Source organism: Coturnix japonica, chromosome 12 (assembly GCF_054131305.1).
Source record: "Coturnix japonica strain WE chromosome 12, WE-NBRP24, whole genome shotgun sequence".
In the NCBI taxonomy this organism is placed as follows: Eukaryota; Metazoa; Chordata; class Aves; order Galliformes; family Phasianidae; genus Coturnix; species Coturnix japonica.
This window is the reverse complement of record NC_140674.1, coordinates 21180690-21195598: the sequence shown is the minus strand read 5'-3', so window position 1 is coordinate 21195598 and position 14909 is coordinate 21180690. Positions and strand designations below refer to the sequence as shown.

Sequence of the window (14909 nt, the reverse complement as noted above, 5' to 3'; positions counted from 1 at the left end):
GTTAATCTTGGATCAGCATTAGCTATCCTTCCTCAGTTGTTTGCATATTCAAACTCCCTGGAGTTATTAGCAAAGCCCATCTGTTACGAGTCGATGTCTGGGAATGAAAGAAGAAATATGAATTTTTACCTGCTAATTTGTCTTCTGTGTTCCCAGACACTGACTCATATTATCCCACCCACCGGACACAACTGCAACACAGCATTCCTGTTGTTACAACTTTTCCCAATTACATAGTCAACATTAAAGAACCAAGGCACAAAAACATTTAAGGGCCTAATTAGGAATTTAGGAACTTGACTTTGATACTGAAAATATTGGCTTGGTATCTAATGCCAAATGTGCAATTTGGAAAGTTTGTAAGATGGAAATCTTATATTACCCCACTGTCCAGAGCGAATGTTGTGAGTCAGTGTCTGGGAACACAGAGAGCAAATTAGAAGGTAAAATTCATAGTTTTGTATTAATTCTCAGATATTTGGTAACCTAAATGTGGATTCGGGCCAAGATTTTTCAAAGGAAGGATCCTAAACCTAAGCTCCAGAAACCACATGTAGGGCCTGCTGTGATTCCAGCAGGGCTGGGACTTGGCAGCTCCCACCAAGGCCAAAGCCCAGTGCTCAGTCCCCAAGGGCTGGAAGCACCACGTAGGTACCTGATGCAGTTATATGATATACAACGCATTTCTGTAGGTTTGGAAGACCTGAATTTAGGCTGTAATACAATACGTGGTGCAGGAAAGCACATTACAACTCTTTACAGACGTAGCCAGCAAGTAAATTGATCTGGAAATGCACTGAGACAGCAATGTTCATCGTAGCCTCATTATCAACAGGGATACAGTAAATCTTACTATACGAGCAGCTCCAGCAACTCTTGGATGCAGGTAAGGCAAAGCTCCTCTATATTGTCTGTACTTAGTGATACAGTCTCTCATTTGCTGACAGTGTCTGTAATTCTATTGATTTTGGTCAATGTATTGTTTTCTGCATAAACATTTTCATTACACTTGAAGTTAACTCCCTCATGTAAGCAGCTTCAAACAGTTGTGCATTATTCTGGAGGATAAAGCATTTCTGAGCCATGTACTTCTGGTTCATCTGGTGATATGACCTTTTGTATAAGGCAATTTTAGGGTAATCAATAATGGATAATCAATACTACTTGTTACTTGAAGGCTGAAAACTCAAATGTCTTATTTAAAAAGGCCTTAGAAAGCCACTACTCAGAATGCACAGTGTTGTTTAGGTTACCTGCATGGTTCTTCTCTTGATCAATGTTATTTCAAAGTTCTTCCACTCCCAGCGTTGCTCCACAACATGGGCAAAAATGACGTGTCCATTCCCACAAGCTCCAGCCAGCTGAGTGCCATCCACAGACCAAGCAATATTAAATATGCTGCCAGTGTTTGGCTTCTCTAAAGCATAGGACCACTTGCAGAGAGGGAAGAAAGAATTCATAATTTTTTCAGTACTTCTTGTCTGTATCTTATTGTAATAAACAGAGTATTGTTAATGTTTATAACAAAACATATCAATAAGATAAAATTTATTACAATTTTAACAAGCAAATCAAGGAGATTGTATTTCTTCAATTAGACTGCTTGAAAAGCAGGACACAAAAAGGAAAGCCATCAGATTGGGCTAAGATCAAGAATGTCCAAGTGTCTATGTACCTCATCACAATGTAATTAAAGTACAGCTAGTCCTTCATAAACACGGATGGTTACTACATAAAAATCAAGTGGATGTATTTAGAAACAATTGCAGTGGTACAACAGCCTTAAACATCTGCATTCTGTCTCTGCCACAGAGACAGCACAGGATCAGCACGGGGCAGCTGCTCCTCCTGCACACGGAGCTGCCAGGCTCCTATTGCTGCTCACTGTGCTCCCAGCACTGACATTGGTGGACTGAGAAAAGCACTGAAAGTGATGCTATGCACCCTTCTCCTAACACAAAAAAGATGCTGGATGCCTTGCCCGCTTCTTTTCTCTAGGCTCTTATTGTTATTTTATAGGTGAAGGATGTATTAAAATTTCCAGTTGCTATGCTTGCAACAACAAGAAATTGAAACATGACTGCAAGCAAAGTAGTGACATCTGGCCGAGCCTTGGAGAGAAGCAGAGAAGCTTACATTTAATACTAACCGTAATTTTATTCCTTTTCCACATTTATGTTTCCTCCAATGAGAACCCTCATTCAAAAGCTCCCCCAGCCTAATGTGCAAGGCTCCTCTCAAGTTTAGGTGGGTCCATATCCACCACTACATTCTTGTCAAAAATGAGAAGAATTTTCAGACCGAGACCTTTTTTTCCTGTTTCTTGCATCTCAGAAATACGAGTCATCCCAAATCTGAGAACAAGCATTTCCCTGAAAGTGGATGACTAAAATGAAATAACCTTTTATGGACTTCTGGGATTTAAAGCAGAGTTCGAAGATGAGATGCAAACCTCAACTATAACTTCTTCAGAACTGTTCAACAGAATATTTTCAAACACATTTAGCTTTTGAAAAGACACCTGAATATTCAAACGCATTCGAAGCCTGAAGAATCGAATCATTAATAAAGAACATGTGATTGAAATTAAATGTAGCCATTGGATTCTCATGACTTTCAGATACATGATATTATACCAAAGGGGAGACAGCTGGAAGAAAACGCTCACCTAATGCTTCTACCACGTTTCATGTTCTGATTTCTTTTGCAGTACACATCAGACCAAAGAAATATGAAGTCCTTCACGCAAAGCCTTCATATGATTTATATGAAATGATATCACAAAAATCATATTAAAATAAAGGTGTCAGACTCCAGCTTTCAATAGCAGAGAAGCACAGCAGGATGAAATTCAAGCTCCCCATTGTGCTAACCATGCAGCACACTATATAAGATGACCTCCTTAGTTAGGGCTCTTCCAATGCCTGTACACATGAAAGTGAGTGAAAGACAATGTCAGCACTGACTGACTTTCCAATTGCAAGCACTCAATTTCAAGGCTTCAGCTTCCATGCCTCTTGGCTTGGACACACCATTCGCTGCAATTGGAGAAGGTAACTGTATGTTTGTTTTGCTTACTCTTTTCTTTAAAAAACAAAAAGAAATGTAACCCACTATTCTGCCTCACTGAGCTGAAGTCTGTATGTAACACTCCATAGCAATCAAGGGCACGCCACCAAGTTGTGTCTGACATCCTCACATTGGGAATGAGTAAGGCGCAGAGCTGCAGGACAAGTGATCACAACAAGCACACTCACAGTGCTCCGAATGCCCCACATCTGAGACATCTCACAGCTGGCATAGTTTGAGGAATCAAGCTTTCAAAGTTGGATATTAGGATCTTCCCAAGCAGACCAGGTTTTTTTCTAAGGCAATTCACATTAGATCAAGGCAGCAAGCCATCAACTGAACACTAAATAAGGATGCCAGAAGAATTCATCTTTAGCAATACTTTCTTTTGCATAGCAGATACATTGCAACTCTGACAGAGGGTTCTACAACTTGTTTTTTTTCAGGTATTTTCAATACTTAGTAGCATATTGCCAGATGGTAACCTAGCACACATATAGATTTTTAATTATAAATCAATCAAAGTTTTATTTTTCCATTTCTTTCTGAAAGCTCCTGGTATAAGTCAGGCAACCCCAACGACTCGTACTCCCCGAGGATGTCTGATACATCTACTGTGCACACAGAATGCTGCCATAACTGAACATAATTCATCTCTCCACTTGCGAGATAGAAACAACATCTAGAAACTAAAATAGCTATTGTGCATCTCCTCAATATACTGAGTTCTTTTAGAAATCAGGGTATGAACATGACTGTCTGAATGCTGTACCAACATCAGTCAAAGTGCTGCAATATTACACTTTGTTATTTCTGCTTGCTTTATACTTTTCCTGTGCCATAATTCTTTGCTGAATTCAATAAACTGCCTCAAGAACAAAACGGGAAGTCACAGAAGTTGGATTTTTTAAAATACATTACATAAATATCTAAAAGCAGCACTAGAAGCTCCCCTGCTCTGGTTACACAGTGTACTAAAAGGGATGAAGCATTGCAGCCATTGCATGTTGCCTGACTTCCAGAAATGGAAACTGAGATGTGGGTCAAACAGCTTTAATGAGCAGCTCCAGAGAACTCCATGTCCCAGGAACAAGGACAGCCATTCAAATGTCAAACATTGATTACTCAGGACCTAATACAAAGGATCTAGTTATTATATCTGGACTGAACACAATAAATTAAGAAGGGTTCTCCACATCACACCACTGAGTAAGTACTTCAAAAGAAATTAAAAATAAAAAAGAGCTGCTTCTTGCATTTTAAATGACTAGCAATAATGTCAACTGAGGATGGTTAGCTGCTCCACAGCTGGTCTCTGCTCAGGGTCTCTTCTATTCCAAGTGTAGTGGAAGGCAAACCTAATCCTGTAAGGTTATAACAATCAATCTACATATATGTGCACTAGAAATATCTGAATGTGAATACATATACAGAACCAGCTTGTGGGAAGGGTGTATGTCTGTCTATAGATGACACATGACTCCGCACATTTTATATTGAGTATAAAACATAAGGTTTGTTATATCAAACCCCACCATTATTAGGCCTTCAAGTCCCCCCACAAAGGAACCCGCAAAAGATTCTACAAAGCAGGCACAGCATGCACAGCAGGTGCTAAGGAAATCCCGTGCTACGTGTGAATACACAGCACCTGTGCTGCTGAAACGCACAACTAAGGGCTCCTGGTGCCTCTGCAAACATTTTGCAGACTCGACTCTGGTAATTAAAGTGAATTATCAAGAACTGACTGAGCCACCACCTCCAGGGGAGGTATTCAGCTGCTCTCCTACAATTCCCCTGGAATCCAAGCACACTTATAATGGTTAGAGCCCAGAAGAACTAAAAATAGGATGACAAACTGTCCCGTATAAATTCTTAACCTTAGAAAATGAAACATTGATTTAATTCTTTGAATAGATGATTATTTCCATAGATGATCCACATGTTTTCGTTTTCTTCCAGAAGTCCCATTAGCCAATTCTAATAAATTAAAATATGTCAGCTTGGAAAGAATTGGTCAGCAACATAACTCCATGGGAAACCTATCTGTAATATTTTTTTTTCTTTTATTGAGCTACAAAGAATTCAGAATCATGACTGTTAATAAAGGTGGATGAAACAGAGACAGTGCAGAAAAAGCCCTTATTTTGTTACACTGCCAAACGCATATCTCTGTGAAGCAAGGCTAAAACTAAATGTAATGAGATCAAAGCTCACAGTAACTCTATAGAAAACAGATTTGCTGGGATTTCCAGTGCTGTAGTGCAGTTCAGTTCTAGGCAGTATGAAAACACATGCATGGTATATAGCTACTTTCAAAATCTCACCATCTTTTTCGTATTAGTCTAATATCTAATGTTAATACAAAGGATATATGATAAAACGAAATCTGCAAAATGTCCTGAATTTAAATCATGGCTTTAATGAGAAAAATTATTTTCAAAGCTTCTTTGTGAATATCTGCAACATTGTGGTTTCAAAATCCTTAGATGCTTTTTCTTCTCATTTGTCAATGGTTTACAACACAAAGAAAAGGGAACACTGCTAACTGTTTAACATCTGACCAATCCTGGACATGGACTCTCATTATATTTAAGTCTATCTTATAGGGAAAAAGATGAAAAGAAATCGAGCTCCATGTTTTTAGCCATAGCACCATACTCACATTTGTTTCCAGTGCAGTGAGGAGTAGCTGTCACACCTGTAGAACTGTTTCCCTTATTTTCTATAGCTGTTGAGCAACATTCCCTAAATTTTATTCCAGTGTTTTTATCTATTGTCCTTCTGCACTCTCTGAAGCGCTTGGGACACAACCTGTCTTTCCAGTGGATGGGTAGGGTCCATTTCCTACGAACTGATGTGGGAGCGGAATGGAGGAGGAGGAAGCTCGTGAATTTGTCATTCTGACCATCTCTTGCTGTGTAAATATTTTGACCTGATCAGTAATGGCAAGGGAAGCATGCAGAGCCACAGGAAATAGCTTACGTAAAGGAACTTTTTAAGCTCTGCCCTCCATCCAAGCGATTAGACTCTGAAAAGCCACGAACACCAGGAAGGTTCGAGTCCATCCATCAACACACCCAGCATTACATTGCAGTGTTTTTAAAATTAATCTTAGCAGTCTCTACAGGATTAATGATGACAGACAATAGAGCAGACAACAAATTCCAACAGTCAATACCAAGCAAACTTTGTTTGGTGTTCCGTATGGTAGCCATAACCATTTCTTTTAGATAAATAATGCTAACAAAAGGCAAAAGTGATTTTTAAAAAGAAATAAAACTGCTCTAGGAGTTACTATTCCATTTTTAGATTTCTTTTCTTAACGTACAGCTGCCAGAACAAAGTATCCAGGAAGAAAGAAAAGAATAGGAAAAAAGAACATACGCTAACAGAATTTAATTTAATTATGTCCCCAAACTGAACACATATGCTAGAGAAGAGTTAATGATATATATATCGCCTGATGGCTCCCCGAGGAGCAATTTGCCAATACAGCTCCATTACATCAGACATAATAAAAATGTCTATGTTGACCAGTAAAAGCCAGGTCTGGTTCTCTTCAAACTCCATCACTCTGGTGGTATGTGAATCATTCTTCCATTTCCCTCAATATTAGCAAAGCTAGCTCTTTAGTAACTATTTATATTTAATGTCAGGAAAGAAACTTTCATTAAAAATCACGACTTTTGAAGATAACAAATGATCGTGGCTAGCAGCTGAACACAGAAAAGCATCTGGCACCAGCTACTGTACATGTCTCTGCTTCTTTAACAGTTGAGTAGTAAAGCAGGTAAAAGAACCCTTAACTTTATGAAAAAATAAACCTACCCGCATTAAAATTTTAAAGAAATTCCACAAGTCTATTCAATATTAAATACTGATTAAAAATTACTAGTTTTCAGTTAGCAGGAGTCTCAACTGTACTTATAATAAATTAGATTACATAATGACTAGCAAGAGAAACAGTAATGCCCTGGGGATCAGAAACAAAAGCTGTTTGCTACAAAACAGCACACATGACAGCAGAAAAAAACTCCAGCATTTTTCTTCCTTTTCCACTACATCAGTCTTTGCCACATTTAAACTTAAATCTGTATTGAGTGCAAAATGCAATTTAAATTGTTGGCATCACCCCCACAAGAGCATATTTATTTCAGTTTACCACTTGCTGATGTAGCTCAGTAATCCCAGTACTCAGAAGGGAGGCGGAAAGCGGTTGTGGAAGAGGAGAGCATGGTTTCAAGTGCTGTTCTAGGAAGAATACCAATAGTAACAGCTAGTCTGGTTGTTTAAAGCATTGTGTTACACAGTGTAGTCCCACACAAATGTAATTACACTGGTATAAATATACCTTGCTCAGCTGCATCATGCACAATATGCTATACATGTATATAAACTCTCCTACAAGAGCATGTATACACACACAGAGAGGGAGATGGGAAGGCCACAGAGTAGGTTATTCCTTTAATTGCATTTTAAATGGAGTTGCACAGAATACTAAATAGAGAAAAAGATCAATTAAAATTGGCTGTGCTCAAAATGATCACGGCCCACATCAAGGAATACTGCTGAATCCAGATTCAGTACAGAAAGTGAATGATGAAGACTCGGACCTTGACCTGCACGACTGTTATCATATAAGGGCTTTTCTTCAAGAGTCTACAGCTATCTGAGATGTGTCATCCCTGTTCATGGTAAGGAAAACCCGACGTACTGAAGACACCCCAAACTATCACAGCAAACGCCAATTTCCCAAGCTGAGCAAAAGCAACAAATGCAACAGCAAAAGAGGTAGAGAATGGGTCAATGGAAGTCCCAAACCAGCAAGGTTTGATGCAATCCGAGTCTGAACAAAAAGCTGCAGAACCACAGGAAATCCACAGAGACAATCAGGTCAATCTGTGCTCTGGGCTAACTTACTTAGAATACCAGTGAAGGCAGATGAAACCGCATTAATTATAATTGGAGAAAAAGTTGAAAAAAAAATAACATACTCGGTCAGCAATAGCAAACAGAGTAAAGCTGAAAGCTGGGAGAAAAAAATATATTACTATTTTTTATGAGAGAGAAACAGAGGCATCTCCATTAGCTGCCTTTCTTCTACCACAGTTAGTTTATAGTTAGGAAGTAATAGAGAAATTCAGATGAGAAGGCAGAAGTATGTCTTCAGCTAGAATAACTGTTCTATCCATCCTTCAGAAACATTCCCTCAGCTCCTCTTTTAACACTGCTTTTGCCTTACAGTTTCTAAGGTCTGACCACTGCATCTTGTAAGATGTGCCTATAAACTCTTATTATTATTCAAGGAAATAAAATGCAGAGGAATTTTTCTTCCTGTATTATTTTCCCCGTGGCCATTGTTCTTCTATCTGCTTTTTAAAGACAGGTTATACTCACACAGCCCTCGCTTGTTATGGTTAATAGCTGCTTTTTATGCTTGTAAATGCTTACTGGGTTTTTTATACTTTTTTAAAGAAAAAAGCCACAAAAGCTATAAAAATAAAAAGCAGAGAAAAAAAAGTAATGTCCTGAAAGACAGCATTATCTGAAGAAATTTCACCTACCCAGAACACATTCAGAAGTGCATCTGGGCAGATCAAGAAGAGAGAGAGATACAGATACAGCCAGCAGAAAGGTGTTGGAAGTCAAAACTGGTTTCTGCTAATAAAAATACTTGCCCGTACACGTATATCCTCAGGAATATTTACTGTATTATCAAACAACTTGCAGAGTTCCACATCTGCTGTTTCTCAGAGCTGTTACTTACCCCAGTTTTATCACATAGACGTAAAGTATGGAAGGATCCCACAGCAAATAATTCTCCATCCCCAGACCAGGCAACAGACGTTATTGGATACTCATGGGGCTGTGAGCTGTACAGTAGGTGCCCATAACTGTCCCAAACCTTTAAAAACAAAAAAACCAATTCTATCAATAAAACCATATTTTGGGTGCACCTACGGAGCTATTGTTTTCCTTCACAAAAATACACTCCCCAAGTTACTTGAGTGCATTTTTGTGTAACTGGAAGAAAAATCACACATTACAGTTCACTTTTCATTAAAGGCCATTCCCAGTCAATACTGGTTAGTGTAACGCTACACAATTTGCTTTGCTGCTATGGCAAATATTACATTACCGTGTATAAAATATTTTGGAATAATGGGAGTGTTTCCTGTATTCATTGTAAGCTGGGAACATAACCACGAGATTTATTTTATTTGTACTTGTTTCCCAAGAATGCAAGGCACCTCTTCAAACTTCTAAACCAAAGAGATCTTCTCGCTGACTGTAACTAAAAGGAAACCAGGAAGCCAACGAACAGAGCAAAGCCATTTCACTTTGAAGGATATTGTCTTCTTTCCATTTAATATTTGTATATGTATTTACCACAGCCATCAGACATTTAGAGAATGACAGAACCAATGTATCATACAATTAAAAGTAAGTTCCTGTTTAAGGGAAGAAACACAATACGCACTTCCATTTTGGATACAAAATATTCTAACCACACAGTTTCCTAAGGGATTCACTAATGCTCCTGCAGCAGAAAGCAGTGGCTTTATCTCCTCTAATTTTTAACACCATTACCTTTCTCAGTATATATCACAGCTTATATTATTTTGAGCATACACTCCAATATTTCTACCTGTTTTGCTTTAGGAGTTTGTTTCAATTGCATTTGAGTAAGTTTTATTCTGACATTTTTCTAATATGGTGCCACAAGAGGAGGCAATGTAATATAAATCTGGATAACAAGTTTTTCTTGAAAACTGAAAGGCTTGGCATTTTATTTTGAGCTTCAAAGTCTAAAATTAGAAAACATCAGAATGCCTACAAATACCTTTTTTGGTCATTTAGCTTCCCCTACAAAGTCAGCCAATACACACCTTATATTTACAGTCTTCACCTGCAGAAAGGATAAGTTCATTCACTGAGTTCCAGTCAGTTTTTAAAACAAGCCCATCGTGGGCCTTCCACTGAAATGGAAAATAAATCAGTTAAACATAAATGTAATAAGTCTGAGGACTTCTATTTTCAATATTTATTGTTCATAATTTTGCAGCATTCTCGCACCCCAACACAGATCAGGTTTTCCAACAGTGCACGTGCACAGACTTACTCTACTCTGCAGAATAATAAATTAAAGACAGCCTGCAACACGAAAGCATCACAATCTGCATAATAAGATTGTTCCAAATGACTGTTTCTCTATCATTCTGTGGTTTTGAGTAACAAATGAAAAGGGAAAGAAAGACTTCTGTATCTTTGTGCTTCCTCTCTGCTTGCAAAAAGGGAAATCCTTGATCAGCTGCCTGAAGAATATGCACAGAATAAATTGTTCCTTTCCGTAAACAAAACTACTTTACAATCTACTTACTCTCAAAAAACCTGAAGGTTTAAATGAAATAAGAGGTGGAAAGAAAAAAAGAGCACCATGCACATTGCCTGGAAAACTCCAGTACAAACTTTGAATGTTTGGGAAAACTCCAGATACCTGCAAAAAGCTTTCATGGGGGAAGCGAGACCTTCATGTACTAACAATACCTGCAAAACTTTAACGTTTGGTTGGAGAGCTTTAATAATGAGCTGCTTTCCTGAAGTATAGAGAACCTTTTCAGAATCAGGTCCCCAGGCCACTGAGTACACTGGTGCTCCTGTAAGATACAAAGAGAACATTTCTGATGTCTTAACTGATCAAATCATGCACAAACTGCTACAGTTGCTTCAAACTGCTCCCTTCAACCATACATCAAAGATTCAGAAGCAGGAGAAAGGATTTGAGGAATATGATTTAGATGGGAAGTATTGGTAATGGTTGGACTAGATGATCTTCTAGGTCTTTTCCAACCTTGATAATTCTGTGATTCTGTGAAAGCCAACCTGTGGGTTTCTTTAGTTATAAGATTTCTTCTTTGGTCAAATCACATCTGTTTTGTTTCATCAGCCTCACATCTATACTCCCAATTGATTTTAATTCCCTCTAAAACACAAACAAACACCTGATTAATTCCTTCCAAGATGCAGCTGAGCAAAACAAGATGAGATTGTTCTTCTCATCCTTGGGCTGTATTTCATAAACTATTCCAAAAAGCCAGAAAGAGTGGCCTGCAGAACTAACAGATTTTTCCCAATAAGTTGGAAAAAAACCCAACTTTTTGTTGATTAAAAACTCCAGAATGATGCATTTGGAATGAAGCTGACTGTTCTGCTTTACAAACAAGTTGAGTTGTAGTTTTAAAATGATCTTTAAAAAAAAAAAAAAAAAAAAAAGTGAAAAATGCACCCAGGAATAAAAATGCAATCAATTTCCATAATACTCAACAGGAATAGTTTCCCCCCAAGAAGAACCCAAGTATTACACTACTTCATTCCTTGCAAATGGATGTGGGGAAAAAAAATAAAACACAAAAGTAGAGATCATGTCCAAACATTTGTTTCTATCACACAAAAGCCCTGTAGCAGTAGGCAGCAATTTACAGCACTGCCTCAGCATCAGAGGACACAGAAACAGCACATGTGAAACCGCAAGAGGGGCTGTGTAATAAGACCTGGACAGATCATTCCTTTTTACTTTTTGTAAAGTTTGCTTCCATATCTTTTGAGTTGTTTTTCACCTATAGACATTATGATTTCACTGCAGAAATGAGGCCTGTGAAAACATGATTGAACTGTCTAAGCATAAGCATCTAAAGCAATGAGACATGCCCAGGGGGAGCTTATAGACTCAAGTTGTTCCAGAAGAGGGTCAGGTTGGATATTAAGAAAGATTTCTTGTTGTAAAGCACTGTGATGCAGTGGCACAACTGCTCAGGGAGTGCTGGGGTCACCATCCCTGGGGTGTGCAGAACCACAGGGATGTGGCACTGAGGGATGTGGGCAGTGGGTGGGGTGGGCTGGGCATGGCTTGGGGATCTCAGAGGTCTTTTCCAACCTGAGTAGTTTTGTGATTCTACAACACAGGACCTGAAGGAGCTCCATCCCCACATGGAAAGAGTCTGGAGTTGGGTACAATAACCCAGCTAACCCTGAAGGGCACCAGAAGCACCCCATGCAGCCCCAACCACAACAGCACCCAGAAGACCTACCTCAGAAATCAGAAACCACAGGATGAGCAAACAGTTACAAATCTAAACATTTGTACTTGACAACTTCATAACTTTAGAGGAGGAAAACAGAAACAGTTCTAGATTCCCTGAGATCTGCACTTCTTAGGGATTCATGCATATTTTAGCTAATAATTAGTTATCAATATAATGAATTTTGATCAAAATTAACCACGGTTCATACAGTGACCACGAATGATCATAAAAAAACCAAAACCCCCAAGGCTTAAAGAATCCTGTCAAGGTAAAATTCTGAAATGCACTTCTGGCACATGAAGCTCCATTTCAAAAAAGTGACTCACACAGCTCTGAGTTTAACCTGAGCTTCCACATAGTTGAACTCTAAGCTGAGAAATGCTGTCATTATTCCAGAAGATTTTTGTAATTTGTATGTTTTCACTTATGAAGGCATTTATTCTATGTTACACAGAGATACAGGATGATGCAATATTTTTTTGGTCATCTCACAGAGCCACTCAACACAGACTAAGCAGATCCGGCACTTGCTGTTTTCCTACTGGCAGAAATCAATGTTGAAAATGACATAAATTCTGTCGCCAGCAGTACAGAAATTCTAAACAAACTAATTTTTGTCCTGCTCTAGCGCTGATTTAACAATCAGAAGACTTTTAGATTTAAACCAAATGTTTCCCTTTTTTATGATGGCTGACTACTTAACCACAATTGCCAGGGCTTAACAGCAGGAGCTAAGTTAACTCATTTCCTTCTGCACTTAACAAGAACTCGGTTGGGAAAAGACTGCCAACTCACTGCATTGCTGGAGAAAGAAACATTCCGCAGGACAGAATCTACAGTGAATTGCACTGCTGATAAACAGCTCGAGGAAGAAAACTGTGTGCCAAAAGATGTGATAAAAGCAGAGGAGGTGGGCAGAGGGAAGAGCTGAAGAAGGGATATCGGCATTAAGCACACTTCACATCCCTGTGCTCTACCAGCAGATGTTAACTCCCAATGAATCACCCCTGTCTCGATGTGTGTAGCAGAGAAAGAGCTCAGGTTGAGTGACAGAGCAGCCACTTTGGTAGATGCAAGTCTGCATGAGATTTTTTCTTGCACAGGAGAAGGATGAATCCATACAATGTTGTGTCTCCCTGTGGCAGCACAATAATAGGAATCTCACTCTACATTTTGAATTTGTCCCTTACAAATAAGTTCTGCTTCCCAACGAACGCTTCATAATTAGACCGCCTGCACTGCAACTGTTGTGAGTTTGCTTCCAGTAAGCAAAAAGGCAAAGGAAGAAACTTAAGGTTGGAAATGTAAAGCCAGACTTCAAGAACAACACAGCCATAACAGCCATACATTATGGCCAATGGCAGAAGAGGCCACAGGGTCACACGAACTCTATTCCATGCGTTGGCACGACATAGGACATGTGGCCACAGAGCTCCATATAAGTACTGAAAAAGCTAAAAAGGGAAAAATATATGTTCGTGTTTTTCTAGTGAATAAAAATCCAAAGATAGAGCAGGCATGTAGACCATCAAGCAAAGATAAGAGCCTGAAAATTTATTTCTAATACAAAGACTGGAATGAGTAGAATGCTAGCAACAGTAATCCCTTCATTTCTCAAGATTATTGATACAGAAGTGAAAAATTAGCTCAAATATGATATACCTCTCTTAAAAAACGTTCATTTTTCTGCAGAATCCTATGCTGATCCCAGGTACGCCAGCAGCTTTCAGAACAGTCTCTGGGAATCTGATCCTATCAAGTTTAAAGGGCTTTGGAGCCTCTTAGGTTCTTATCTTAAAACACAAATATAGGGAGATAATTATTTCATGCAGAACCAACTCACTGTACCAGAAACTCTAACCAATTAATGGAAACTCAACTTGCCATTCACTGCCAACTGGAACGTCTCTTACTTTACAAGCTTCATGAAAAACAAAAAAAACTTGACGCATATCAAGTGAGAAATAAAGAAGCGTGTGCTTCAAGTTGTTTTTCCCCCTCAAAACTTAGTTTGGTTACCTTGTCTTTGTACATGGTAAACATGAAAACACATCACATCTGAATATGAACCTCCTCAACAGAATTGAAATAGACCTTACATTCACTCCTGTGGTTAAAATGCCTTCAACAGGTTGAAAGAATTTAGATAATTTGTTTTAGAAAGAGATAAGGGTCTGACATTTAACCCAACCCCAGGTGCATGTGGTTTCTTAAAAAATGTCAAAAGGTCACATGATCTCAATGTATGAAGGCTGAAAAACAAAATCTAGCTCAGTATCTTCACTGAAATAATACAGAAATGTTCAAAATTGTAACTTTAAAATGCCATTTCTTTAACAAATACCAAACACTGTTTGCATGAACACACATTTCCAGCACACACCATCATACTTTACAATCAGGTGATTCTAAATTGATTGATACAAAAACAATTTAAATGCTTCAGTGTGCATAAAACTGTGGTTGCAGAGCCAAGATCAAGGTTAAGGCCTCCAGGGCCCCAGTTCAGCAAAGAATTTCAGCACAGAAATCGTTTCAGTTCAGTTGAACTGTTTGCATGTATTACATGAGTTACCGCATTCAATTGGGCTGAGGAACTAACATGTAGACACTTTGCATCTGTCAAGCACTCTTGCAACGCTCTAAGCAATCTCTTTGTTATCTTATAGTCTCAAATGAAAACTGTGGCTTAACATTAGAAACTAGATTTTGTCCCTCTCCAGAATCCTCAGCATAGAGCTGAAACTGGTGTCT

The 14909-nt window shown here is 38.6% G+C and overlaps 1 protein-coding gene across 6 annotated transcripts in view; it reads right to left on the bottom strand.

Annotated features, from left to right (window-relative positions):
* IFT80 (intraflagellar transport 80) overlaps positions 1–14909 on the bottom strand; it is a 41387-nt gene that overhangs the window by 13579 nt on the left and 12899 nt on the right. For all 6 annotated transcript variants that reach the window (XM_085513361.1, XM_085513360.1, XM_085513364.1 and 3 more), the window contains exons 6-9: positions 10621–10730; positions 9963–10052; positions 8840–8977; positions 1254–1433 (exon numbers count right to left, since the gene is read on the bottom strand). In XM_085513361.1, coding sequence (XP_085369487.1) covers positions 1254–1433; positions 8840–8977; positions 9963–10052; positions 10621–10730 — 518 coding nt within the window. The remainder of the gene's footprint in view (positions 1–1253; positions 1434–8839; positions 8978–9962; positions 10053–10620; positions 10731–14909) is intronic.